A 27,044-nucleotide genomic window follows, 5' to 3' on the forward strand; every position below is an offset into this window, starting at 1 on the left:
TTGTTTTCTTTTTTAAGCAGCGTTTGGGATGTAGAGACTCCAGGAATTCAAGGCCACCTGTAGTCCCAGAAGAATTGAAGTCCAGTCTAGGCTATACAAGATGATGTTCTTAAAACACAACTAGCCAGGGGCTGGAGAGATGGCTCAGTGGTTTGGAACACTGGCTGCTCTTCCAAAGGTCCTGAGTTCAATTCCCAACAACCACATCTACATAGAGTGAGATCTGGTACCCTCTTACAACTAGCTAGGAGCAGTGGTATACACCTGTAATCCCTCTGGGAGGCAGAGGCAGCCTATCATCTCATGAATTTGAGGTCAGCCTGGGCTACAGAGAAACCTTGTCTTCAAAAAAATAAGACGTTTCCAAAAGACAAAATCGGCACCTAATGTGGTTTGAAATTAAAATTCTTCCATCAAGGGTTTGAGTCTTTTTCTGGTCATGGAAATTTGGGGGCAGTCTATAACACTGTGCTTCTATGTTCCTCTCTAGTTAATAGGAACTACATGTACCCAGGCATATGTAGTTGCAAGCCTTTAATCCCGGCACTCAGAGGCAGAGGTGGGTGGATCTCAAGAGATCAGAGGCCAACCTGGTCTACAGAGTTCCAGGACAGAGGGCTACAGAGAGAAACCCTGTCTTGAAAAACAAACAAACAAACAAAAACCCTATATACATTTTTAAGTCAAAAGTACTTTCTACCTCATCTTGAAGAGAAAAACTGGCAGAATACCAGTTCCAAAATGTGAAAGTAAAATCAAATGCCTCTTACAGTTAACTGCAGAGAGGTTATGGACCATGACCATCATCAGGCTACTAACCATGATTGCACCCAGGGGCATGGTTTGCCTACAGAAAGAAAACAGTAAACCAGAACCTTTGGTCTACCCAGGGCCACTCATACGTGGGAGGTTCACTCAACCATGTGAGCCTGTGGTTTCTGAGAAAGGTGGGTGGAGGTGAGAACAGGCTTGGCAGTTGCAGGGAAAAGGTGACATTTAGCTTGCTAAAAGGACCAGGCAAGGCAGAAAAACAAACTCAAGTTTTGCCTATCCGTGTCCTGAAGGACCTCGATAGCAGGACTGTCCTCTTGTGCTACCCTATCCATGGCACAGCCTCAAACTCTGGTGTGCCACCTGCCTGCCTCCCCAGTACCGAAGCACCGTTTTGCACTGTGGGAAGACCCTGTCGGAGTGCCTGCGGAAACACAGCAAGCTCACTGAAGGACCGTCACACCTCCTGACCCCCAAACTGCAAAATATTAAACAAGCCAGTCTAACGTCAGGCCAAGTACATAGGTGAGTGTGCCTCAGTGTCTTCCCAAAGAGCAGCACGCCAGGGCACCAGGAAACCAGGAGCACAGAGCTGGTGCAGCAGGAGGCAGTGACGCTGACGGTCAGCAGCTACTGTGTGCACCTGCTCTCTGGCAGGCCCTAAACTGCACAAACTCAGTTTCTCTTTTCAGCATTTGTGCTGGTGAGGTACCCACAGAACAGGGCACTCTCCTGCCAGCAGAACAGCTTACAGGGACCCCAAACCCATTATGTACTCAGGAATGAGGACATTTTGTTTTATTACACAAGGCTCTGCTCTACAGATAGAATACAACAAAATTAGTCACTTTTATTTAAAAGAAAACAGTACAAATAAGTGTGCAAAATTAAGTTTCATGATTAAATACACATAAGGTAACATGCATACTTGACATCAAATCCACAGTTAGCTGAGTACAGGAGCATGAAGGGACTGGCAGAACTGAGAACCTGCTGCTGTGCACAATTTAAATGTTTGCAACCTGAAATCAAAACCGCAAAACTGAGATTCTTAGAAGATACATTAAAAAAAAAAAAAAAAAACCTGACATATAGCTCAGGTGGTACAGAACCCGGAATCTATAGTCCGCATCAGTACCAGGATGTGCCTGCCATCCCCAGTGTTAGTGTGTTCCCTGTGGATGCTGGGAGAGATGAGGCGGGCTAGACACCACAGGCCAAGGCAAGGCAGCCCCCTCCACACTGGTAGCTAGAGGCACGCGGACACTGCGCTGAGAAGGCCCCAAAGTCAAGGAACGCTTTCTTCTGGGACTAATTTTAAAGTCTGTCTTACTCTGTTCCCTACAGGTAATGGGAAGTTCTGCTTTAACCCAAACTAAACAGGAGACCCCGCCCCCTGCAGCCCGAGGACTGAGCCTCAAGGAGGTGCCACAAGCATTCTGCTCTCTGGCAGAATGACTCACTCTAATGGCCCAAAGAGATCAGGGCACCCTAGTGTGTACTCTGTGGTGCTCCTCACGTGTGGCAGGGACCACTGTGCCGGGTGAGATGCTAGTGTTACCCTATGGAAATTGTACGGATGTAAGCCCTGGCACTCACTCCTACGAGCTTCCGCCAATTCGTGCTGGGATAGTCCCCAGGGACTGCAGGAGGCCTACAGGCGTGAAAGGTACAGTGGGACCACTAACGCTAACATCACAGTTGAATTAAAGGGTAGTGGCCAGCAATGGCACAAGACGCCCAGAGCCAGGGTGTGCAGACCGCGGTGATTCCTTTACTATGGGAATGAGAAGGCTTGATCAGGAAGGCAGACAACCACGTATGGCTTCAAGACCAAGGTCCTCGAGGGAGTCCTTGAGTCCCTCCCTGGCGGGCCTGGGGCACTGGCACCAGCCCCAGGAATCCAGAGGGCGCTGGGCGGTGGCATCAGCTGCACTCACAGGCACAGTCACAGTCACAGCTTGTCATCGGTCATCTCCAGGAATTGTGCACACACGTCCCGGACACACTCGCCCTTGGGACTGAACAGGAACTTGTAGTAGCTGCCATCTGCACAGATAGCTGGGAGAGAGACCACATTGATACACGATGGTTACCTTGCACAGCAAAACCAAACGAGCCTCAAGAACTGATCACAGCTGGCCAGGAGGTCTCGCCCAGGCACATGCTCATCCAGGGAGGGCTGGCTCCAAAAAACAGCCATCTTCATCCTCATGGTGCCCAGATCTGCTCTCACAGCAATGGGGAGCCTAGAGGGCAGGTACTGACAGCACCCTGACCGCTTGATGGCTCTGAGTAGGACCCACCCCAGCCACGGAGGAAGAGAGGGATCATGGGGAGTGTGCAGGCTGGACCACACGCCGAGGTCCCCACAGGACAGGCCACTTACCAATGACTGCATTGGGCTCTGTTCCAAAGGCACAGATGCACGGAGAGCCGGAGGGAACCTGAAACTTGGAAAAACTCCACTTGGAGCTGAAGTATTTTGGAAGGAAACTGGCTGATGCCAAACTATAAGGACAAGAAGAAAAGAAAGTTACATTACACAAGTCACTGGCTTAATTCCAGAGTGCTGCTCGAGTCTTTTACAGTTTATGGCAGTTCTTACTTTTAATTAATTGACACTATTTCGTGTGTCTGGGTGTTGCGCCTGCACATTTGTCTGTGACACATAAACGCCTGGTGCCCAGAGAGGCCAGAAGAGGGCATCAGTCAGACCCTCCTGACCCTAGTTGAGAGCTGTCCTCTGGGTACTGAGAATTAAGCCAGCCAGTGCTCTTAACTGATGAGCCATCTCTCCAGCTTATTTCTTATATACAAATTCCTGTTTTTTTAGTAAGACAGCATGGCTCTCAGCACAGTAAGGGGCACAGGGCTCTCCTGCCATCAGACTAACCACCTAACAGCATGGCAGAGCTCAGAAGCCAAGCTGCCCAGAACCTGAGGTGATGACGCCCTGGGTGAGTGGGACAGTGGGTAGGAGACCAATCTACATTCAGATTCAAACTACAAACACCAAATGAATGAGCTACGAAGGAGCTCACCAACATTACATCTGTCCTTGTTGGAAGCGGAGGTAACCCTCTAATTTTGGGCCATTCTCTACTTCAACACTTGTGAAACCCACCTTGACTGTTTATTCCTTTTTGGATCTTCAGCTGCAAAAATGTGCACAGTGCCGTGATCGCTGGACACACAGATTAGAGAGGCGTCCTGATTGAAGTTGATGCTGCAGAGAAAGCAGACAGGGCTTGTGTCTGTGCAGAACTAGAGGGCCAGAGTGCCACTCTCCTGCCTTCTGCACAGCACTCTAGCCTACACCCGCGTTTGCACTGCCATATTCAAAGCAGTGGCTAGAAGCATCCGCTATGGGGCTGAGACACAAGCCAAAATCCAGGGACCAGGGTGTTCACCAGTGACCCCCCGCCAAAACAAACAAACAAACAAACAAACTGCTGATGCCTGTGTACCAGTGAAAGGGGTGGGTGTGGCTTCCTGAGATGCTCTGCACGCCAGTTTAGGAGGGGAGGTCTGGGTGAGAAAGGCGTACAGTACGGCTACCAAGTGTGTTGCAGCAGACAATGGCCATGTGCATTCTGTCTTGACAGCATGAATGTGGGAGAATGTGCTGTACCCAGGACCCAGGCACACACAGTCCCCCAAATTTGGCTCAATACCCACAGGCTAGCAATAACCAGGGTGGTGCCAGGCTCTTGCTGTAGCCACGGTATTAAGTCCTGTCTGGCTAGGCTTTAGCGCTAAAGACACTGTGGGACCTCGCAGATGAAGTGTCCACTCCCGAAGCCAACTGGCTACAACAAGTACAAACAAATCAGCAAGGCCACGACCATCGAACACCACAGGGAAGTAAACTGGAACAGAGGGCGATAGACAGAATCTGGCCAACATATCCGTGCTGGGACAGAAGTGTGCATCTTTGTGCACACTTCCCGTAATTAAAAGTCAGCAATACAAAGTGAAACCCAGAACCTAGCAGCTCAGCCCCCCTCACCCCTGCACCAGAAGAAAGTCCTTACCAATAGATATTGGCGGCTTGAGATCCTCTTCGTAGCTCCTGGATTAAATGCCCTGATGAAGTATCAAATATTCTTATAAGGGTCCCCTTTGAAAAACAGTGAAGTGTTTCATTATCAACAATTTATAGCTCTTTCATTAGTCTGAAACCATTTATATTAAGAACCCATTGGCCCCAACAGCCCTTTTTTCTTTTCTTTTCCTTTCTCCTTTTTCTTTCTTCCCTTCCTTCCTTCCTTCCCTCTTTCTCTCTCTCTCTTTCTTCATTTTTGAGACAGGGTTTCTCTGAGCAGCCTCAGCTGTCCTGAACTTTGTAGACCAGGCTGACCTGGAACTCAGCAGTCCTCCCACACCCAGCTCAACAGCCCTTTCTTCCCTCACCCACATCACCTACATTTCAGCAAGTCTCCTGTCCGCCAGCTCAGGCACAGTGGAAGCAGGGTCAGAAGAAGTCTCCCTGTGGGATGCCCTGACTGTTCCCTGCCTGCCCCAATTCCTCAAAGATCTGTTTCTTGCTAGAGTGACACCACCCCAGACAGGAATCAAGAAGAGCATGAACCCATCCTCTCAGGAAATTAGGCAGCACAAGATAAAAGGCGAGAAGATCCATATAAACTGCATCAACCTGAGGAAAAATTGTGCTCAGACTTGAAACTTTAACAAAAGGTTTCTTAAAAGCAAAGACCCTTAGTCAGTTATGGTTCTGGGGCAAACATGATGGTCAGTTCTGTGAAGCTGACCTGGCAACCTGGTACTATAAACCTAAGCCTGCAATCCGCTGGAGCCACTGGACTTCCCAAACACAATGCTGAGTCCTACAGTGACAAATCTGCAAGTCTAACAAGATGAAGCCCACAGAAATTCTGGGAAAGAAAACATTAGTTATTACAGACACCAGTGTCAAAACAGTATTCCTTTAAAATAAACTTGTTAAAAAAAAAAAAGCCAGGGGTGGTAGAGCATTTTTTAATCCCAATACTTGGAAAGCAGAGGCAGGTAGATTTCTGAGTTTGAGGTCAGCCTGGTTACATAGTAAACACTTGTCTCAAACAAAAATGAAAACAAAAGCCCCAAACAAGGAGCCCACCAGGGCAGCCAGAGCCCCGCTCCTGCAGCCAAGGCTGACCCACTGGCCCTGCTTCAACTTTCCTGCGTCCAATTCCAAGTGCTAGCATTACAGATGTAAGTCACTAAGCCTGGCTGTAGTTCCTAGACGTATAATACAAATATTGCAAGCAACAGAAGGCATATAAGAGGGTTTGTGATTGATAGAACGGAACAGCCTGACATTGGGTAAAATAAGCTCTCTTTTATACACAGCATATTTTATAAGGAACAAGTGAATATCTCAGGGTTAGGGTGTGTATTTACTAAATATTTGTATCCATAAAAATGTTGGCGCTAGGCATGATGGTATAAAAGACACCAAGTTTACAGTATACCAGGTTATACTTAGTGAAACTCTCAAAAGAAAGTAAAACAAAGCACCCACAAACTACTGAGCCGAATCATCCTAAAGTGGCACGGGGGTTCAGCTCAGGAGTGCAGTGCCTGCCTAGTAGCATAAGGCCTGAGTTCCATCTTTATCACTGAGGGGGGAAAAAAAGACACAATGGTAAATTTATAGGGCACTGCTGAGTTGAGAAAACAAAGTGGGAAAGAACACATATGTCCCCTATTTCTAGTGGATTCTGACCTGTATGTGTGTGTGAGTGTCTGTCCATACCTGAATGTCAACAGGCCACAGGTCAATGGTAGCCATCTTATTTATTTTTATATATTTAACATTTTTTTAAAAATTTATTCCCTTTAGATATTGATCATCCCTGTCTCCTCCCAGTCCTACCCTTCCTCCCTCTTCCCCAATCCTTCTCCCCTAGTCCTCAGAAAGGGACATCCCTCCTCCATAACCATCATTGTTTATAACATTCTTTTTCTTTTAATTTGTGTACGCTGGTGTTTTGCCTGCACATATGTCTGTATGAAGGTGTTGGACCCCTGGAACAAGAGTTACTGACAGTTGTGAGCTGCCATGTGGGTTCTAGGAATTGAACCTGGGTCCTCTGGAACAGCAGCCAGTGCTCCTAACTGCTGAGCCATCTGTCCAGCCTTCTCTACCCCATTTTTTCAGACACGTTCTCTCCCTGAGCCTGAGGCTCATCATGTTAGTTACAGTGACTGGCCAGCAATCCCTAGTAAGGGGCTGGGACACTGTTCAGTTAGTCAAGTGCTTATTGTCCAAGGATGATCAGAGTTGGAGCTATAAAACCCATTTTTTAAAACTACATTTTTAAAGATTTATTTTTTATATAGTATTCTGCCTACATGTGCAGGCCAGAAGGGGGCACAATCACTGTAGATTGTTAGAAGCCACCATGTCATTGCTGGGAAATTGAACTCAGAACCTTTGGAAGAGCAGCCAGTGCTCTTACCCTCTAAGCCTTCTCTCCAGCCTCCAAAATCTATTTTTAAGAGGCCAGAAACGAGCCAGACTTGGTGATCCATATCTTTAATCCCAGCACTCAGGGAGGCAGTGGCCGTGAGTTAAAGACCAGCTGGTCTACAGAGTGAGTCCAGGACAGCCAAGGCTATACAGAGAGACCCTGTCACAAAAAAAAAAAAAAAAAAAAAAAAAACCCAAAGGCCAGGAATGGCATACACTGTAATCCCAACACCAGGGATACAGAGACAGAGGGATCACTGGCTGCTCAGCACAGCCCACTTGGGAAGTTCCAGCCATAGCAGAGCATATAGTAGCACAAGGTTACTTGAACATCTAAAGCTGGCTTGTGGCCTCCACACATGGACCTGCACAGGCTCACACCTGCATACGCACATGGGTAAGGTACAGGAAGCTGAAAATGGAGACTCCAGGGAAAAGGGTATGAAAGAACCCTCTGCCGAAGAACCACTCTACCTATGCCAGCTGCTCTGTTCTGTTGTTTAGATCGGGGCTTGGGGAGGCTGGAGAGAAGAGTTGGTGGTTGTGAGCGCTGGCTGCTTTTCCAGAGGACCCGGGTACAATTCCCAGCCCACACAGCAGGTGTCACACAACTGTCTGTAACTCTATTTCTAGGTTCTGTGGACACCAGGGATGCTTGTGATACACAGACATACAAGGAGACAAAACATCCATACTCATTAAAAAAAAAAAAGAAAAAGAAAAAGAAAAGAAAAGCCAGGCTGTGGTGGTGCACACCTGTGATCCCAGCACTCTGCGAGGCAGAGGCAGGTGGATCTCTGTGAATTCCAGGCCAGCCTAGTCTAAAAAGTGAGTTCCGGACAGCCAAGGCTACACAGAAAAATCGTGACTTGGGGAAAAAAGAAAAGACAGAGTCTTATACATATCAGCCTGCTGAGATTTGTTCTCTTAATCTCCACCCCCTGAGTACTGGAATTACAGGTGAGCATCTGTATGGAGATCATTTTCAGGGATTTGTATATATTAGGCAAGCCTTCTATCAACTGAGCTACACCTCCGGCTGGAAAATCCTATTTCTAAACTTCCATAAAACTGTAAAACTGTACTTGTCCAGTCAGCTCAAAATCTCAGCACCCAGGAGGCTGAGGCAGAAAAATCACATCTTGGCCACCGTGGGCTACCTGTAGTTTTTGAATGTCACTCTGAAAAGCAATGTTTGCAGATCCCTAGGCTTCCTGGTAACCAGGACAGAAAGAAGCTGGACTTGCTCACTCTGCTACTTGTCCATATACACTGCTCAGCAACAGCTAGACAGGGTGGAGCACACCTGCTGCCCAGGCTCCCAGCTGAACCCACTGACAGACCACTGGCCTGTGGGCTCACTCCAATTAATAATTTCAGACAAAGTGATACTGTTTGTTGTTTTGTTTTTGTTTTTGTAACAAGGTTTCTCTGTGTATAGCCCTGGCTGTCTTGAAACTCGATTTGTAGACCAGGCTGGCCTCAAACTCAGAGGTCTGGCTGTGCCTCCTTGAATGCTGGGATTACAGGCATATGCCACTGGCCCAGGCTCTAATACTGGGGTTTATTGTCCTAAGTAAAAATATACCAGTTTTCAGAGGCCTGTGCAATGGTCTATAAGCAAACATTTGGTAGCACAAACCCGGCAACCAGAACCTAGAACCCACATAAATGTAAAAAGAATCAACTTCATGAGGTTATCCCTGCTCCCCCACATCCCACTATCTCAAAGCCGGTATGCAGTTCCGGTTTTCACTTCAGACAAAAGAGAACATGGCTGTGGGAGCTGGAATAAGCAGTGGCCCCCAAAGGCTCAAATGTGCAAATACTTGGTCCTGGCTGTTGTTATCTGGGGGAAATTATGGACTCTTTAGGAGACAGAACCCTGCCTCAGGAGACCTAGCACTGTGGGTGCTCTGAAAACAAACTGGCTAGCCTCATTTAATTTATTCTCTGGTTCAGGGTTGCAGCTGAAGATGTGACTTCTCAGCTTTCTGGTTGAGCTATCTGCTGCCATGCTCCCTGGGTTACTATGGACTTCCCCTTCGGAATATAAATCAAGCTCTTCCATGGTTGCTTTGTGTTTTATCGCAGCAACAAAAAATAATACAATAGTCGAAGTACCAAATCTTAAGATGTGGTAGTTCAATGAGGAAGTATTCTTGGACAAATGTGAAAGACAGCTGTGAAGTGTCATCAAACAAAAGGTGTCCCTCTGCATCCTTGAGTGGCCTTGAACTTAATGTCCTCTCCGTCTCAGTCTCCCAAGGGCTGGCATTACAGACACCAGCGACCACACCAGGTCAGACTTCTATCTTTATCATGCCTGAACAATAAACTGGGTTGAAAAGAACAGGAAATAAAGCAGACGGGTGTGTGAAGGCCTGGCCTAGATCCCTGTCATAATTAGGTCAGACTGGCAGAAACGGTGGAGACGGCCTGAACTTACTTTTTCAGATGCAGTTGCAATTCTTGTTCCCTGCAGGTTGAGAGCAATACAGCTCAGGACACCCTCATGTGCAGGAATGTCCACTGGTGGTTTTTCAGTGCTGGCCAGGTCCACAAGTTGTACATGGCCAGTGTGAGTGCCGGGGAAGGCAAGAAGGGAGTTGTTACTGTTGGGACAGAGGACACAGAGGCCTGTGCAGAGACAGAGAAAATTGATTGGGAGATGCCAACGGCCAAACCTATGTCCTGCCCTCAAGTCCTCAGTCACAACTATCTGTGGAGTGCATTTACCTTGGAACTGTTGTCACTAAAAAGAGTATGAGAAAAGGGTATCAGGGCTGACACAGCTACTGCCCATGAGACTGTTTATACCTGGGAACACTTGCCGAACAGTTTACTAGTGAACACATTTATCGGATGCCCGTTATTCATAATACCAGCTGAGAAGACAAAAAAAATTACAACAGACCTGTAAATAGTGACCCAGACACAACTCTCAAGGCCACGCTGGAAAAGTCAGCTTTGCCTGTGTCTAAGTCATTCATAGCCTTCAAAGCACACAGGCTGACAGGGAGAGTTATATGAGGCAGAACAAAAGTCCTAAAGGACCAAATTTTTTTGTGAAGACTAGAAGGTTGCTGTTACATAATCTTAAAAATAACTTGAAAGTTTCAGCAATCATGGCAGAATGTACTGGCCTATGGATCACTGAAAAATAATGGAGAGTCCAAAAGAGATTTTTGATTCTTACTGGTCAAAACAAAAGGAACTAAAGGAATAACACAGAAAACAAAAACAACCAGTATGAAAATTAATGGTTCTCAGCAGGGTGTTATGAGCACAGCATTTGTAAAGATCCCAGCACTCAGAAAGCAGGAGGAATAAGTTGGAGGCCAGTCTGAGGCCGTGAGCCTTAATAAGCAAAAAGTATTCAGAGAGGTGAACATGTACTTTCTGGCTGGCTGGCTGTTAGCTACTCTGGAAGCTGAGTCCCAAAGTTCAAGACTGGCCCGAGGAACCTTGTAAGACTTCATTAAAAAGAAAGGAAAGAAGAGAGAAAAAAGAATGGAAAGATGGGAGGGATGAGTAATGTAATTTATAACTCAAGGGGAAAAAAACCCACTATTTTCACAACAGTATGAGGATGACAACTGAATACACAAATCAGCCATAACCAGCCTACACCGAAGAAAGGAAGAAAAGGCCAGTGTGGTAAGTGGTAGCTCAAAACTGTTGGGGAGGCTGGCAGCAGAGAAAGAACCCTGCAGACAGTGGTGAGGTGTTGCTTTAGAACTCGTACCCTGGGTGCTAAGGGAGCAAAAGCCAGCACTCCTTCAAAGTGCCTGAGTGTGTGCAGGCCAGGGCACCCAGGCCTTGTCTTTGTCCTCGCATGAACCAATCTCCCACCGCTGCTCTCCCCCTGCAGACCTCACCTTTAGGGTTGTAGCAGGTCTCAAAGACGTGCAACTGATGGGGGTTGTGTGTGAATGTGAACACCTTAATCATCGAGTCCAGAACCACCACAATTCTGCAAAGAAAAATGCAGTCAGAGCTCCTCTCCCCCAAGTAAAACAAGCATCTTGTAATTTCTGTTCCCATTACTGAAACGCAAAACACAGGAAGTACATCATACAAAAAAGACTGGGCTTTTTACTGTTTTGTTTTGTTTTGTCAGGGTCTCACTTTGTAGCTTAGCCTCAAACTTACAGTTGTCCTCTTGCCTGACTACTGAGTGCTGAGACAGGGTCTCACATGGCCCAAACTGGCCTTGAGCTGGTTAGACACTTGAGGGTGGCGCCTTGAACTACTTCTCTTGCCTTCGTTTCCCAAGTGTTGGAATTACAGGTGTGTACCATCACTCCTGTCAGAAAACAGGTCCCAATGTGGCCAAGAAGACCAAATCATGAGGCTGAGCACAGCCGAGGGCTCACCACCTTGCAGAAGTCAGCCTCAGAGAGACCCGAGAGCTTAGAGAATCACCAAGAGATTAGCAAGGTGATACACATCACAAAATCTCCACTCATATTCTTAAACCACTTATATAATTAAGAAAACTTTGTCAGGAGCAGGGGCACATGCCTGAAGTCCCTCCTGCCACTTTGGAAACTGAGGCAGAATAGCAAGACTTTAGGGCCAACTTAGGCTACTTAGTAAAACCCTGACTCAACAAACTAAAACAAAAACAGAACAAAACACCACGTTTTCAAATAGAAGATGAATTTGGGTCAAGCATTTGCATTATTAAGGCCTGCCTGGCACTGTGGTGCTGTACGTGGAGACCAGAGCATCCCCTGACTACCCAGAATGTCCCTCTGAAGAATCTAGAAGCCAATCAAATTTCCAGCCTTCCTTAGGGGAGAAAGCGCAAGCTCTTCTTCCTGGCTGTGGGTCACAAGCTACAGTTACCGACATTTAACACACTATCCACTGGATCTACTTCCAACGAAACGAAGCTCCCTCAGAAGAGAAGCCACAAACGCACCTGTCTCTCCGCAGCTTGACGGCCTTGACCTCTGTGGAGAACTCGATCTCGATGACGGTCTTCTTCTTTAGGTCATCCCAGATCATCACTGCAACAGCAGAGCACATGTCACAGGCTGCCCGCAGGGCAGCTGTACACAGCACCTGAATGCGAGGCCAAGCAGGCCACAAGACACACCTGGCAATGGTGGGATCCAGCCAAGCTGATAAGGTAGGTGGGACTTACCCTGAGACCCTTCTCCTACTCGCTGTGCTCCACCCCTATGCCGCAGACACAGGTACAGTTTCTTAGGAAACCAACTGCCTTATGCACTTCAAGCACAGCTTCACCTGACTGCGCTAAAACTTGACTATAGCTGCCAAGTGTTTAAATGCCAGAGAGAAGCCTGTGTCAGACAATGAAAAGTGGGGCTCGACACAGCTACTGGTGACGAGTGCTGTCTGCTCTTCTCCAAGACACAAGTTCAGTGCTGAGCACCCATGCCTGGCAGCTCATAATCACTTACAACTCCAGTTCCAGGGAATTCAATGTCCTCTTCTGGCCTTCTCTGACACCCATAAACATGCAGTGCAGTTTAATATATATATATATTAAACTGGCTGGGAAAGCACTTGGGAGACAGAGACAGGTGAATCTAAGTCTGAGGCCAGCTTGGTCTAGAGAGAGTTTCCAGGACAGCCAGGGCTACACAGAGAAACCCTGTCTCAGGATTACAAAAAAGCCTGGGAAAGACTCACTGTTGAATATTGTCTAGCATGGCCCTTGAAGCCCTGGGTTCAGTTCTTACCACCATAAAGAAAGGGGGAGGGGAGGGAAGAAACAGGCAGAAGGAAAAGGCGGGCAGTAAAGAGAAGGTCCAATAGGTCAAGGTCCTTGCCACTAAGTCTGATAACCTGAGTTCAATACCTGGAATCCACATGATGGAAAGAGAACAAATAATAATGTTTTAAATCTTTAAAAATAATGAGAGGTGGTTGGGAATATAGGACCTACGTTCAATTCCCAGTACCTCAAAGAAAATGAGAAGGGGCAAGATCTATCTCATAGCTACACTACCTTTGTCTCTTATTTCTCTGCTCCTGATTCTAAAGCAAAGGCAGAACTACAGGGCCAGCCTCACTTGAGTGCACAGAGAATGGTAAGCCCGGGACCCAGCATCACCTCCGCCTTTGCACATGAGTACTTGGTAGCAGAACCAGGGCCTAACAAATGCCAGCAGGCACTACACACCTGAGCTGCTTGCCCATCCTCAAAACCCCTTCTATTTTGAGAGCTGCTATTTCAACTCTCTACCAGGCACCACCTTACCCTCCAAGTACACCCTCCATTTTCTCTACCACCCCCAAGGCATATCCCACTCCCTTCTCCAGCAACCTCCATCTTCCCTGTACTTCCCCTTCTTTCTAGGTCTCTTTTCCCTCACGCTTTCTTCCTTTAGGTACGTTGTGTTCACTTCCTCCTCCCAACAAAAGCTAGATCGCTAGCTCAGCTAAGGGCACGACGTCTTCACCTCTCACCTGTAATCTCCTCTCACACATACAACATATCTACACCAATACTGTGCATGCACCCACAGGAAACCTGGCTCCTTGTTCTATGTCAATGAGTCCATGGCTTTCAGCAGAGGAAAAATGTTTCCTACACCTTGTTTGACCCTGAATCAAGACTCTCACCGCACCAACTGACAGGTGAAGCACACCTTGCTCATTAACAGTTGAGAACCAGCCTTACCGGGGATCTGGACACTTTCTGGAAGCTTCTTTTCCAGGGTCAACACCTCCAGGGGCTAAGAGAGAGGCTCTGTATCACTGCAGACACAAGACTCTCTACAAAGTTCAGGGTACTGTGTACATGACAAGGCTTTTAAAGGACTACTGTACCTTTGTTGGGAGGGTACTTCGGTTTTTTTCCACCACCGACTAAAGCTAAGTAGTTACAGCGAAACAGCATTTCCACATGGCCAACTCCTCCTTCTAAAAATTCTGAAATGATAGTTTTAAAAAGGATACCTAATTTTTAAAAAGTGAAAACATAAAACTCAGCATTTTATTATTTTATTTTATGTAATTACTTATTTTTGAGACAGGGTTGTAGCTTTTGGTCTTTTGTTTTTTGCTTTCTTCCGGCTACTTGTGGGTTCTTCTAACAGTTTAACAGTGTCTTCTCTGGCTCAACTGTCACCAACTGTCTCTCACCCTGCTAGCCCAAGGCACTGCCACTCTTGTCTTCAGCTGTACTTTGCTCAGTCTCTTCTTCTCTCTGGCCACACTCAATCTTCTTTCTTCTTGAATCAACTGTCTTCCCTGACTCTACTCTTGTCTCCTGGATTCCACTCCTGCCTACTCCCCATTCCTACTTTTGCCTCCTCCTATTCTCCTTTCTGTCTCTGCTGGCTTTTTATATGCTCTCCTATTCGCAGGAAGGGCCAGGCACATAAAATATTTCATGCTACACAGTTTATCACTGTGGTAGCCCTGGCAAGCTGAAACTCACTAAGTAAACCAGGCTGGCACAGAACTTTCAGAGATGTGCCTGTCTCTCTGCCTTCTGAGTGCTAGCTAACATTAACCGTATGTACCACCACCCCTAACCTAATTAGCATTTCACTCTTAAATTATGTATGTGTACAGGTACTCTGCTTGCATGAATATGAGCACCATGTGTATGTGTCTAACGCATAAGAAACCCTGGAACTGGAGGCACAGACAGCTGTGAGCTGCACGTGGTGCCAAGGATTGATTCTTGGTCCTCAGAAAGGGCATAAAGTGTTCTTGACTGCTGAGCCATCCCTTCAAACCCTAATATTTTAGTCTTTAACTTTAAATGTAATCTAATCTATCTAGGTTTTTCAGAACAAGGTTTCTCTGTGTAACAGCCTGGCTATCCTGGAATTCTCTTCGTAGACTGGCCTAACTCTGCCTCCTGAGTGCTGGAATTAAAGGCGTACCTCGGCTAGCATTTTACTCTGTTTGCTTGCTTTTTGTTTCTCTGGGTAGCCCTGGCTGTCCTGGAACTCCCCCTGTAGATGACGCTGGCCACGAGCTCACAGAGAGCTGCCACCTCCCAAGTGCTGGGACTACAGGTGCGCACCAGCACTCCCAGGGCACTTTATTCCTAACCATCAATTTGTAACCAAATACCAAGAGAAGTAGAAATGCTGACTGCTTTAGAAAACAAGTAGTGGGCTTTTCTGACTTCTCTTAGCTTTTGTCATTATGAGTAACAGTCTCTTGAAAACTAAGCACAAACTCAAGAAACTAATTCCATAAAAAATGGAAAAATACAGGGGCTGGAGAGATGGTTAAGTCAAAGAGCACTGGCTGCTCTTCCAGGACCTAGATTCAATTCCCAGCAGCCACATGGCAGCTCACAACTACCTGTAATTCCACTTCTAGGGGATCCAATAACCTTACACAGACATATATGCAGACAAAGTGCCAATACACATAAATATTTTTTTAGAAAATGAGCTGGGCATGGTAATGCACACCTTTAATCCCAGGGCGTGGGAGGCAGAGGCAAGTTCATCTCTGTGAGTTCAAGGCCAGCCTGGTCTACAAAGCAATTCCATGACAACCAAGGCTACACAGAGAACCGCTGTCTCAGAAAAGTAAAAAGTGGAAAATACCTAAAATTACCTAAGTTCACACACACACACAATTGTGTGTGTTTGTGTGTTTAAAGACAGCGCCTTAAAAAAAAAAAAAAAGAGTGAATTCCACAGCTGTCTTGGAATTCACTATGTGGACCAGAACTCAGAGATCCACCTGCTTCTGCCTCCTGAGTGCTAGGATTAAAGGCCTGTGCCACCATACCCAGCTCCCAATTTTATATTTTAAGATGCAGCAAGATCTGTAAATGAAGACACAAGCAGCTGTAGTCTGCACCTGTAATCCAGTTCTCGGGAGGGTGAGGATGAGCATTAAGAACAAGATGGCTCAGCTGGTAAAGAGCTTGCCATGCAAACCTGACAATCTGTTTGATCTCCAGAACTATATAAAACAGAACAGGACACACAAAATCTTTCCTTACCTCAACATGCGTACCACGGCAAGCATATAGATGAAAACTTGTGTGTAAATTTAAACAACAATAAAAAGTAAAGAGCAAAAAGCTAGCCTTACTATATACAAACACTGTTTCAAAAGTAACTAAGCAGATAAATGAAAATATACTAAAAGCCCTAATACAAAGGTCAGTTAGGTGCTTCCTGTGTGGGGTGTGATAATTATTCCACCACTCGTTTTACTAAGCATGCGATATTCAGAACATTCCCAGGGCTAGGTCAACTTGGGGGAAGAATGCCTACTCTACATGCACAAGACCTGGGTAGGTGGGCGGTTGGGGCGGGTAGCAGACTGGAGTGCCTGGAACCACAGGGGAAAACACTACCAAGAGCGAGTCAGGAAGCAAGGTCTCTGGAACAGACTGACCTCTCTAGTCATAGCTTCCAAAAACAAGCTGAGGGTCCAAAAAACTCAGGTCTTTCAAGGTCTAGTAACAACCCCAGCAAGGTCTCACAGTTAATATTATCTGGATTGAAAAGCAGCTTTTCTCAAAGATGAGTTAACTGCTCCCTGACACAGCAGCCTCGGGGTAATCAGGGTCTACTAAGAGGTGTCTACTGTGCACACTCAGATGGCTGCACCAGGGGTTTGAGGCAACGGCTCAGCGGGACAGTGCTTGCCTTGAATGCACAAGGACCTAGGGTAAAGCCCTAGCACCAACAAATAGCTATATGGGCTCTTAGCCGTGGGTTAGATGTATGGCTTCCAAAATGGAACAGCCCACAGGTCTCTATCCTATCAACACAAGAGGCCACTCAGTTACTTAAACCTACTCACCATGCAACAGGACACAGTTGCTGGTGAACACTGACCCTTCAACCTTATCATTCCTCAGCCATGGTGGTGCACCTGCCTTTGACCCCAGCACTCAGGGAAGTGGAGGTAGGCAGATTGACGCCAGTTTGAGGCCAGCCTGGTCTACAAAGTTCAGGACAGCACGCCCATGGCTACAAAGAAAAACCCTGTCTTGGAGAAACAAAAACAAAAAACGAAAAACAAAACACCAAAATCCTGAAAACTTAACTTGTAGTAGTCCCTTTAGTCCCATACTCTAAGGCAGAGGCAGGTGGATCTCTGTAAATTCAAGGCCACCCTAGTCTACATAGCAACTTCCAGGACAGCCAGAGCTACTAGATTAATAGAGAGACTCTGTCTCAAAATAAAATAAATAAAAATAAATAAGAAAAAAGAATTCATCAATCCTGCTTCTCAGTATGTATCCAAAAGAACTGAAAACAAAGTATTTGATTGTGTTCACAATCATAACAACACTGTTCACAAAACCCAAGAATTAACTCAAATGTTCACTAATGGACATGCACACAATGAAACTGTCTTTTGACATAGCTACAGCACAAGTGGACTTTGAGGGCATGCTGCTAAGTGAAATAAAGCAGTCACAACAAGGCTAGAACAGGAAGCCTCTAAAGAAATCAAGTTAGACACAGAGGTATAGTTACCAGGAAGGAGGAAGAAGAATTCTGCTCTTTCTAGATGAAAAAGTTAAATTTCTGTTGTTAAACAGATCTCTTGAACAACACCTATGTGTACACTTAAAAAAAAAAAAAAAAAAAACTAATTCACTAAGTTTTAGAGTCTTTACTCATAATACAAACAAAATGTTCTACTTAAAAACTGCTTAGACCCAGGATAACAGCTGAGTGACTATCTCCTCTGTGCTGGTTCGAATGGGAGAGAAAGTTTAATACCGTATGACCTTAAACTCACTATTACCCTTACTAATGCAGACCTCTCCGAGTAACCTGTTCAAGTGCTAACCACAGCAAATCATTCAGTAACACATGACCATCTAACGGTGAAATACAGAACTGCTGCTGAGCGCAAGACTGCGCAGTGACTCAGACTATAGCTCAAAACCACAAAAGTATTTACATAAAGGAAGTACTGAAAATTTCACTAAAGGCTGGTAGGGAGATCTTTTTAAACACTTTTATTTGTTTTATATTTTAATGTTTTGAGACAGGCTCTCACACTGAAGTAGCCCAGGCTGTCCTGGAACTTATTATGTAGCTCACAAAGCTCAAGCTCAGAGCAATCCTCCAGCCTCAGCCTCTCAAGTGCTTCAAACATAGGCATGAACCATCACATGCAACCTAAAAGTATTAATGTTTTACAATTTTGTTAGCAGTTATTTTCTTCCTTATGCCTTTTCAAAAACAAAATATCCTAAATGCAGTATTTAATTAAAAGGTAAAGGGGCTAGAGAAATTTGAGTTGAATCCCCAGCACCTATATTAGAAAAACAGGTGTCATGAGGGAAAGGTCTCATTAAAAATAAGTAAATAAAATAAAATTAGAAAGAAAAAAACCAAACAAGGTGGACAGTAACTGAGAAACACCGTCAGAGGTTGACCTCTGGCCTCACAAGCACGTAAGTGCAGGTTCACTACTCTGTGTGCACACACAGAGAAGAATAAAAATTGAAAAGGTCAAACATCTGGTTTTCCCTTTATGACTACTTCTGGCTGACAGATCCAATTCAGAACATCAATGTCAAGTTCTAAACTGACCTAACACCTTAGATCTAAGAGTTAAAACAAGAGGCCTAGTGAAGTTGACATAGGCCTGCTTGAAGCAGGAGGATCAAAGTTCAAGGCCAGCCTATACTATACTCAGAAGTTTTGAGACACCCAGGTCGACACTGTGAGACCTTGGCTAATAAATGAATAAACAGACAAATAGGGTTGAAGGTATCGCTTTGTGAAGACAGTGATGCTTAGTATGTGATTTCAGTCTCCAAACCCCCAACTGGTCTCTGGGCTTTTCTTTTTGACAGGAGTGGGGAGTCAGGGTCAGGGAGAAGAGCTTCACAGGCCAATTCAAGAAAGCAGCAAAAGGCAAGGTTAAAGGCTTTTGTAGGCCAGGTAGAAGCCATCTAAGCAAGCTGAGGAAGAGGAGTCCTTGTCACAGAAGATCTCGTGTCATTCCAGTAAGACAGATGAGCAGCACTCAACTTCATGCGGCGACAGAGTGCTTGTCCTAAGTCTCACCTCAGCTTCTGACCTGTATAACCGCTCTAACTTTGCTGTTTCTATGGAGTTATTTTTTTAATGGGAAATCTAATTTCTCATCGTAAAGCGATCTCTTGTGCTTTCATGGACAGCGCTGTCTGAGACATGCACTCTCCCTTGAGGTGCCATGGATCTCTCTTCAGGCCTTTTGACACTTCTACTGCAGGCACACACCTGTAGAGGCGGGACATAGCCAAGGTAATCGACATTCTAACGAAGGGCATTCAGCACCTACCTATCCTTGGTGTTTCTTAATTAGAAACTGCTGAATCATAGGTGATGTGGGTGAGTTTAAAAAGGGCTGTTGAGCCAGGCGTGGTAGTACACGCCTGTAATCCCAGCACTCAGGAGGCAGAGGCAGGTGGATCTCTGTGAGTTCAAGGCCAGCCTGGTCTACAAAGTGAGTCTAGGGCAGCCAAGGCTGCACAGACAAACCCTGTCTCGAAAAACCAACACCACCCCCCCCAAAAAAAAGAAAAAAAGAAACTGCTCCAATTAATACCTTCATACAAGTGTCTTAGTGTCTTTTCCCCCAAGTTTTTTAGTTGAAATCCTTTAAGTACAGTTGTTGTATCAACCAGTTTATGCATGTAAAACGAACACACACACTTCCAAACTAGAAAAAGGTTCTTCAGACTGAGACTCTTCCAGGCTACAAACAGCGCAGCCCACTACCATCTGAGCTACGAACAGACCACTTTCGCTTGTATGCTAATAACTCAGAGCACTGAGATTAAAAGCCTGCACCATCACACCAGGCTTGGTGCTGTGCTAGACAGGGCCTCCCTGTACAGCTACAACTCACCATTCTCCTGCCTCAGCCTCCAGAGCATTGAATACAGACATGTGTGACCTCAGCTGAAATAGTTCTGGAATCAGAAAATTTAAAACCCAACTTTGGGGAGAATGGGATTACTATTGTTCACTTTCAGTGGTTCATCTGAAGTCTGTTCATTTATTCTTAGTGCTTTACTACTATTCTAGCAGGTAAAACCAGCAAATGCCAAGTGTTGAGGAAAAAATAAATAAGAGAAACTAAGCTGAAAAAAAAAAAAAAAACCCTACTTATAAATACCAATCAGAGGAATGAAAAGTACAATTATTTTACTTATCTGTACAATTTCTGGTTCCAGTTTTGAAAATTTATATTTTATGAAAACACAGATTGGAGAGCTAAAAAGATGGTTTAGCAACTGGGAGCACTGGCTGCTCTTCCCAAAGACCCAGGTTCAATAATCTCTAATGAACATGTGACTCACTACTGTCTAGAATTTTGGTTCTAGGGGATCTGATGCCCTCCTCGGCCTCTTGCGCACCAGGATGCATGAAGTACACAGACATTTACATGCAGGGAAAACACTTTTTAATATTTAGAAATTAAAAAAAAAAAAAGCATGGACCACGACACTGAAATAAGCTGGAAGAATTAGAATTTATCAAAATAAACAGAATTTTCTTTTTTCCATTCTGTTTTGTTATGACACCGTGTTTGGCCTTGAGCTCACAATCCTTCTGCCTCAGCTTCCGGAGTGCTAAGATCAGAATGCCAAGGTTCCAGATATGCACCACTGTACTCAGCTGTTAGTGCTCTGTAAGCACTGGACACTCAAGAGTTTATTTAGGAGTCCCACACACCAATTAAACCCATGATCTGCTTTTTCTAGTTCGGTAAGAAAAGTGTGAAAGTGCCCTGAATTAAATACACCTGTTCTTCCGAGAAGTGGCAGGGACTGCAGATGTAAAGGGGAAGCATGACAATTTATTAAAAATGCAGCTTGGCCACATCTGTCTCCAAACACAGACAACACAAGCAATGCCTGTTAAAACAGGCAGTCCTGCCCCAGTTTACCAAGGGTCAAACTCTGCTTACTTCTCAGTTAAGCCCCTGTCTCTAGACGGAGAGCTAATAAGGGGGCAATCAGGAAACGACCATCATTCTCTTACCTTGCTTTTCTTTTTCTTTGAGTGGATCGGTGTTATAGACTCGGAATCCATTCTCCATTCCACATGCAAAACACCCTAAAGCAAGAAATATGAAAGAGACATGCTAATCCCCACTGCTGCCGACAGCCCAGGGAAACCTGTCACATGTTCAAACCATGTATGCTGTGTACTAAAGGCAAAACTACTTCAGAAACATCATTTCCTGGGATGTACTTTGGATTGCCATTTGACATGCAGTTCCCCTGCTGTAGGGCCCTTCTCTGGCCCTCCTGTGGGCCACGTTCTGCCAGACTCTCAACAGACTCCTAGAACACAGTGCTTGAGTACTGTGTCAGGTACAGAATGCTTGGGTCCTAGACTGGCAGTGACAACACTGATGTATGAGGGAGGATACAGTAACTACACAATCCTGGTCAGTGTGGATACACAGGATCAGTAGATGTGCAGCATGCTGGGAGAGGGGACGGGGGTCATGGACTCTCAACTAGGGAAGGAGACAAAAGGCTGCTCTTTTCCACCTGCAGAGTAATCCCCTAGAAGGCAGTTCTGAGGCCTTTCATGACTTCATTCTGGGTTTAAAGGACTAGAGGCCTCTGTGACCCTTCTCGACCAGCTCTGGTCTACCCCTTCACCTCTACAGCCAGGTTTTGTTTTCTCAGTCTTCCAAGTAGCAAAGAGCCTCCCAAGCCACACTCATAAAACCACAGAAAGAGACCCAAAGACTATGACAGTTGTGTACTGGAGACCAACTTTTAAATCAGCTCTTGTGTTCTAAAATGTACTTTGTATGGCCTGGAATCTGAAATTTTCAAGTGCTTAGTTATCAAACTGTGCTACCTTATAACACCCTCTAAGTTACTGAAATCATGTAATCCAGGAAAAAGAAAAAAGAACGGAAGGAGGAGAAAATGAGAACAGATGAAGAGAATATGGACATCTAGATGCCAACAATCTATAGAATCACGGAAAACAAACAAAATAGCATAGTAAGATCCACCACACAGCAGCCAGAAGCGGAGAAACAGAAAGCGCGCTGGGCTGTAGAACTGAGAACTCTTGAGTGTGGGCAGACAGGAAGGAATACAAGCACACACGCACCACAATGCCGTCTAGTAAATGCAGTGGCGCTTATAATCACGGGGGGAGGGGGGGCGCAAAATGCCACCACTGGTAAAACAGTTAAATAAATCGTGACATATTCCAACAAAGAAACATTATGCAATGATGAAAAGGGTTTACCACCAAACCAACCAATACAACAAAACAAAACAAAAAAATCCTCATTGAAAATACAAAAACAAAACCCAGAAATGAGTCTGGAGAGATGGCTCAGACTTAAAGTAATTTCAGCAATTTAAAACTACAGGTAGCTGGGCAGCAGTGGTGCACACTTGTAACTCAGGTGGATCTCTGTGAGTTCGAGGCCAGCCCGGTGTGCAGAGCAAGTTCTAGGACAGCCAGGGCTATACAGAAAAACCAAAAAAGAAAAAAATAAGTAAAATTATAGACACATATACTTTAACTTTTAAATTTTATTTTTATTTATGTGTCTGTGTGCCTGTATGTATCTATATGCAGTGCCTTAAGAAGATGGAATAGGGTATCAGACCCCCTGGAGCTGGAGGATTGTAAACCACGTGACACAGGTACTGGAAACCAGACCCCCATTCTCTGAAAGAACCACTCAATCATCCTTCCAATCCCTGCAAATGTACTTTAACAGGGACTCCTGTTGTTCCGGAGGTGTCAGCAGTAAAAATGCTTTTGCTATGCAGGCATAAGAACTAAGTCCAAGTCCCCAGTCCCTACATAAAAGCCATACAGGCCCACATACCTACAACCCTGTACTGAGGGGCAGTGACATCTTGGACCCCAGCAGCCTCAGACACCCACTAGCCGGCATGTTAACTGGAGGCAAGTTCCAGGTTCCGGGAGAGACCCTGTCTCAAGAGATGAAAGAGCAGAACGACAGGAGAACACGCCTGTTGCCTGCCGTGGCCTCCACATGAGTGTGCTTCCATGTGTACCTGCACACACACATTGTTATACACAAGTATTCCAGCACACATAAACACACCCACACACAAAGTGATTTCTAAATCCAGTTTGTAACAAGTATTTGAAACACTAAGAGCATCCAGTCAGTGGTGGCAAATGCCTTTTATCCCAGCACCTGGGAAGCAGAGGCAAGAGGATCTCTGTGAGTTCAAGGCCAACCTGGTATACAGAGCAAGTTCCAGGCCAGCCAGGGCTACATGGAGAAACCCTGTCTCAAAAATAAAAACAAGGGGGCTGAAGAGATAGCTCAGAGGTTAAGAGCATTGGCTTCTCTTCCAGAGGTCCTGAGTTCAATTCCCAGCAACCATATGGTGGCTCACAACCATTTATAGTGAGATCTAGTGCCCTTTTCCAACCTGCAGGTGTACATGCAGACAGAACAGTGTATACATAATAAAAAATAAATAAATTAAAAAAAAAGAAAAAGAAAAAAAGCAAAAAACATCAAGAGTAAATCTAAAATAATCAAATTGTGACTGACTCAAGTGCTTGATGTGAGCTCATATTGTAAGGCTTAACTGTAGCCCAAAACCTTGGTATTAAAGTCGATTTCCTTTTGAGACAAAGTCTCACGTAGACAAAGATCCTTGGAACTCCTGATCCTCTTGCCTCCACACTCCCCGTTAAGGGAAGGCTAGGGCTCAAAGCCACAATGTCATGAAAGCTAGGCGTCCACTCTTCCACCTGAGCTACATCACTGTGAAGGTCTGAGTAAGAATGGCCCCCACTGGCTCATAATTTTGAGTACTTGGTGCCTAGTTGGAGAAACTGATTTGGAAGGATTCGGAGGTATGGCCTTGTTAGACAAGGTGTGTTACTAGGGGCATGCTCTGAGTTCCCCAGCGCTCACACCAGATGTAAGATGGATCAGATGTAAGCTCTCAGCTATGGCTCCAGTGCCTGCCTGCTTCCCCACTGCCATGATGGTCATGGCCTCTAATGCTATGACACTGTAGGGTCCCATTAAACCCAATGACTTGGTCATGGTGGCTCAAAGCTATTCTTTCTTTCTCCATCCCTCTCTCTTTTCTTCGTTAGCTCTTTCTCTTTGGTATTTGGGGCCAGAGTTTCTCTGCGTAGCCCTGACAGTCTTGTAACTCATCCTGTAGACCAGGCTAGCTTCAAACTCAAGAGATGTGTCCTTTTCTGCCTCCTAAGTGCTAGTGAGGATTAGAGATGACACCACCTCACCTGGCTAAAAGGAACTGTATAACTATGAATTCTGTAAAAGGTTTAATTACCGAAATTTATTCAAAAATCTGCTGCTCTCCTGCTCTTGAAAATCCAGACTGTTTAGTCATGATGCCCACCGCCCATCTCTCCCTAACATGTTAGTGCTAAATATGTCCCTTCACCGTCTCCACAACAGGACCAAGCCCGACACTGCAGTTACCAGGCTGGGAATCCCAGGCTGGCTCAAGGCCACCATACTTGACTATAACTGCTCTCATCTGAGGTCTGTCTGTGCCTTCAAGTGACAATAATAACTTTGCCCATCTCCAATCTAAAGCAAAGCTTTATTCACTTGTCAAAGGATAGGCATATTTTCACCTTTTACTTGGCTTTACTTTAGAAACGTTACAGCTAGACTATAGGTTTTGATTGTACTGAACGCATCCTTCAAACCTCAATTGCCTAGCACATTATATATGCAGATGAGATATACAAGAGCACTAGCGACTAAAAGGTATTTAATTTTTGTATCCCAGCACCTCAAAATAAACTCCCTAAAATAGCCTGAAAGGGACGGATGGCGTGGTGCTGCAGAAGCAGGAGGACCAGTGGAGTTTAAGGCGGCCACAGTCTGCAGAGCGAAATCTCAAAATCAGAACAGCTGGGTGTGGAGGTGGAAGGAGGCAGATGTCAGAGTTCCAGGCCAGCCAACAACAAAATTCAAGTCCATTTTCTGAGACAGGAAATCTTACACTTGCTTAAGTTCCCTCAAAATCATATATATGAAAGCTAAGATGTTAAAACTCTTAGAAGTTTTTACGCTTTTCTTCTTGGGGGGGGTGGGGGTAGAAAAGGGAAGTTAGCTGGGTGTGGTGACACCATCCTTTAATCCCAGCACTCCCGGAGACAGAGGCGGCGGTTCTGAGTTCAAGGCCGGCCTAGTCAACAGAGTAAATTCCAGAACAGCCAGGAATACACAGAAAAACCGTGTCGACGAAAACAAAAATTAAAATAGAAAAAAGAATCTGACATCTGGGGCAGAGGGTACAAACCACACCAAAGGAGGTTCCCGCCCATATCTTGGAGCACAGCACGTAGTGTCAAGAACCCCAAGACTCCAACCTCCGAAAAGGCCAATCATCTAAATCTTTTCATTCTCCTGAACAGAAGAAAACACTAGAGGGGAGGGCAGGGGTGTACGGCCAGGACCCGCATCAAGGCGAAGAGCTGCACTTCACGAAGGTGCCAGCCCACAAGGACCACCACAAACTTCCACTCCCAGACTACGGCTAGGCCACCCGACGGCAACGAAAACGCCTAAGACCCTCACGCCCTGCAGTGCGTCTGCGGGCTCTCGGCACCCAGCAGAAAGGGAGACAGCGCGCGGGGAGGGTGGGGTGCGCGCCACGCCGCGGGCGCCCGGGCTGGAAGGGAGCGGGTCTCCCGAAAGCGCCGCCGGGGCGAGCCCGCGACCCGGGGCGGGACCGAGGTCTCCCGGGGCCCTGCAGTCGCGGCAGCGTCGGGTGCCCCGGAAGGGCTGCGGTCCCGGCCGCAGAGCCGGGCCTCACCGTGGTCCTGGTTGAAGCCGGCATACAGCAGCCCGTTGCCGTGGGGGTTACACGGCAGGAGGTTCATGACGCCGTCGTGGAGACCGCCGCTCCTCAGCACCGCATACCGCCCAGAGCCAGACGATCTACCCCGTCGCGCGGCGCTCGGGCCGCCGAGGCCGGAAGCGAGGGTCCTACGGGCTTGCGTCGTACGTGTGTCGTCATTGCGCGCGGACCTGCGGGTGCGCATGCGCCCAGCCCCGCGCGGAGCGCCAACCACGTCCTACCCTGGGAAGTGGGTGCGGGAGAAGCGCCAAGCCGGTTCGTAAGGGGCGCGTCAGGGCGGTCGGAGACGCTGCCCAGGAAGGTAGGTGTCCTGGCACTCACACGCAGGGCGGGACAGACGGGACCCAGGGCTCCTTAGAGAAGAGACCCGCCCGGCACGCCGGCCCACAGCGCACAATCTCCCGGAACGCTCGCCGCGTTCTCACCGAGCAGCCTCCTTGCCGTGCCCTCGCTTTTCCCAACGGACACGCCTTACAGAGACAAACACAACCGTCTGACTCACAAGTCTTCCCACAGACGCAAACTCCCCAAGGCACATCTCTCTAACTCTTTAAGACAAGAGCCTCATAGGACACAGCCCCGCAGGAAAGCTCTCCCCCTTTGGAGGACTGTTGTCTGGGTGTTCTGTCACAGAGTTTTGGACCCAGTGGCTGTGGAAGCAGCTGCTATTACTATTCTGTTCCCTTCTCTCCTCAGTGGCCCCTTCCCTCCGCTCTTTAACCCCCTTCCTGTTGTCCTCCGGCCTCCAGAACTGTGAGAATCATCATTTTAGTATGTATAAATCTTGGATAATTTTTGTGACGGTTCTTCAAATGACTAAGATATTCTCATCCCCTTTTTGCCTCACCCAACACCCTAGGATGGAAGTGAATCTCACAGGGAGAGCCTGTGAGCCCACTTCCCACCTGGCAGCCTGATTTTAGTTACCTCACTACAAGTAGCTTTGATTTTGCTTTTAAACCCATATTTAATTTGATG

The 27,044-nt window shown here is 46.3% G+C and overlaps 1 protein-coding gene across 1 annotated transcript; it reads right to left on the reverse strand.

The window, feature by feature from the left end:
• Window positions 1-1,596: 1,596 nt before the first annotated feature.
• Wdr45b (WD repeat domain 45B) lies at window positions 1,597-26,331 on the reverse strand. The gene is made up of 10 exons (XM_055592551.1): window positions 26,022-26,331; window positions 21,223-21,297; window positions 14,060-14,161; window positions 12,180-12,267; window positions 11,131-11,225; window positions 9,699-9,889; window positions 4,809-4,894; window positions 3,899-4,000; window positions 3,161-3,282; window positions 1,597-2,832 (listed from the first exon to the last, which is right to left on the reverse strand). The coding sequence occupies exons 1-10, from the start codon at window positions 26,248-26,250 to the stop codon at window positions 2,726-2,728; spliced, it is 1,197 nt and encodes a 398-aa protein (XP_055448526.1). The 5' UTR covers window positions 26,251-26,331; the 3' UTR covers window positions 1,597-2,725.
• Between the last annotated feature and the right edge of the window lie 713 nt (window positions 26,332-27,044).

Source organism: Psammomys obesus, unplaced genomic scaffold (genome assembly GCF_907164565.1).
Source record: "Psammomys obesus unplaced genomic scaffold, mPsaObe1.curated_primary_1811, whole genome shotgun sequence".
Classification (NCBI taxonomy): domain Eukaryota; kingdom Metazoa; phylum Chordata; class Mammalia; order Rodentia; family Muridae; genus Psammomys; species Psammomys obesus.

Excerpts from the sequence above, each read along its gene's own strand:
- Wdr45b (XM_055592551.1), bottom strand. The coding sequence starts at position 26,250 with ATGCGCACCCGCAGGTCCGCGCGCAATGACGACACACGTACGACGCAA. Across the intron at positions 11,226-12,179 it reads GTCAAGCTGCGGAGAGACAG|AATTGTGGTGGTTCTGGACT; the intron begins GTGCGTTTGTGG and ends TTTTCTTTGCAG. Across the intron at positions 2,833-3,160 it reads AGAGCCCAATGCAGTCATTG|CTATCTGTGCAGATGGCAGC; the intron begins GTAAGTGGCCTG and ends TCTCTCTCCCAG.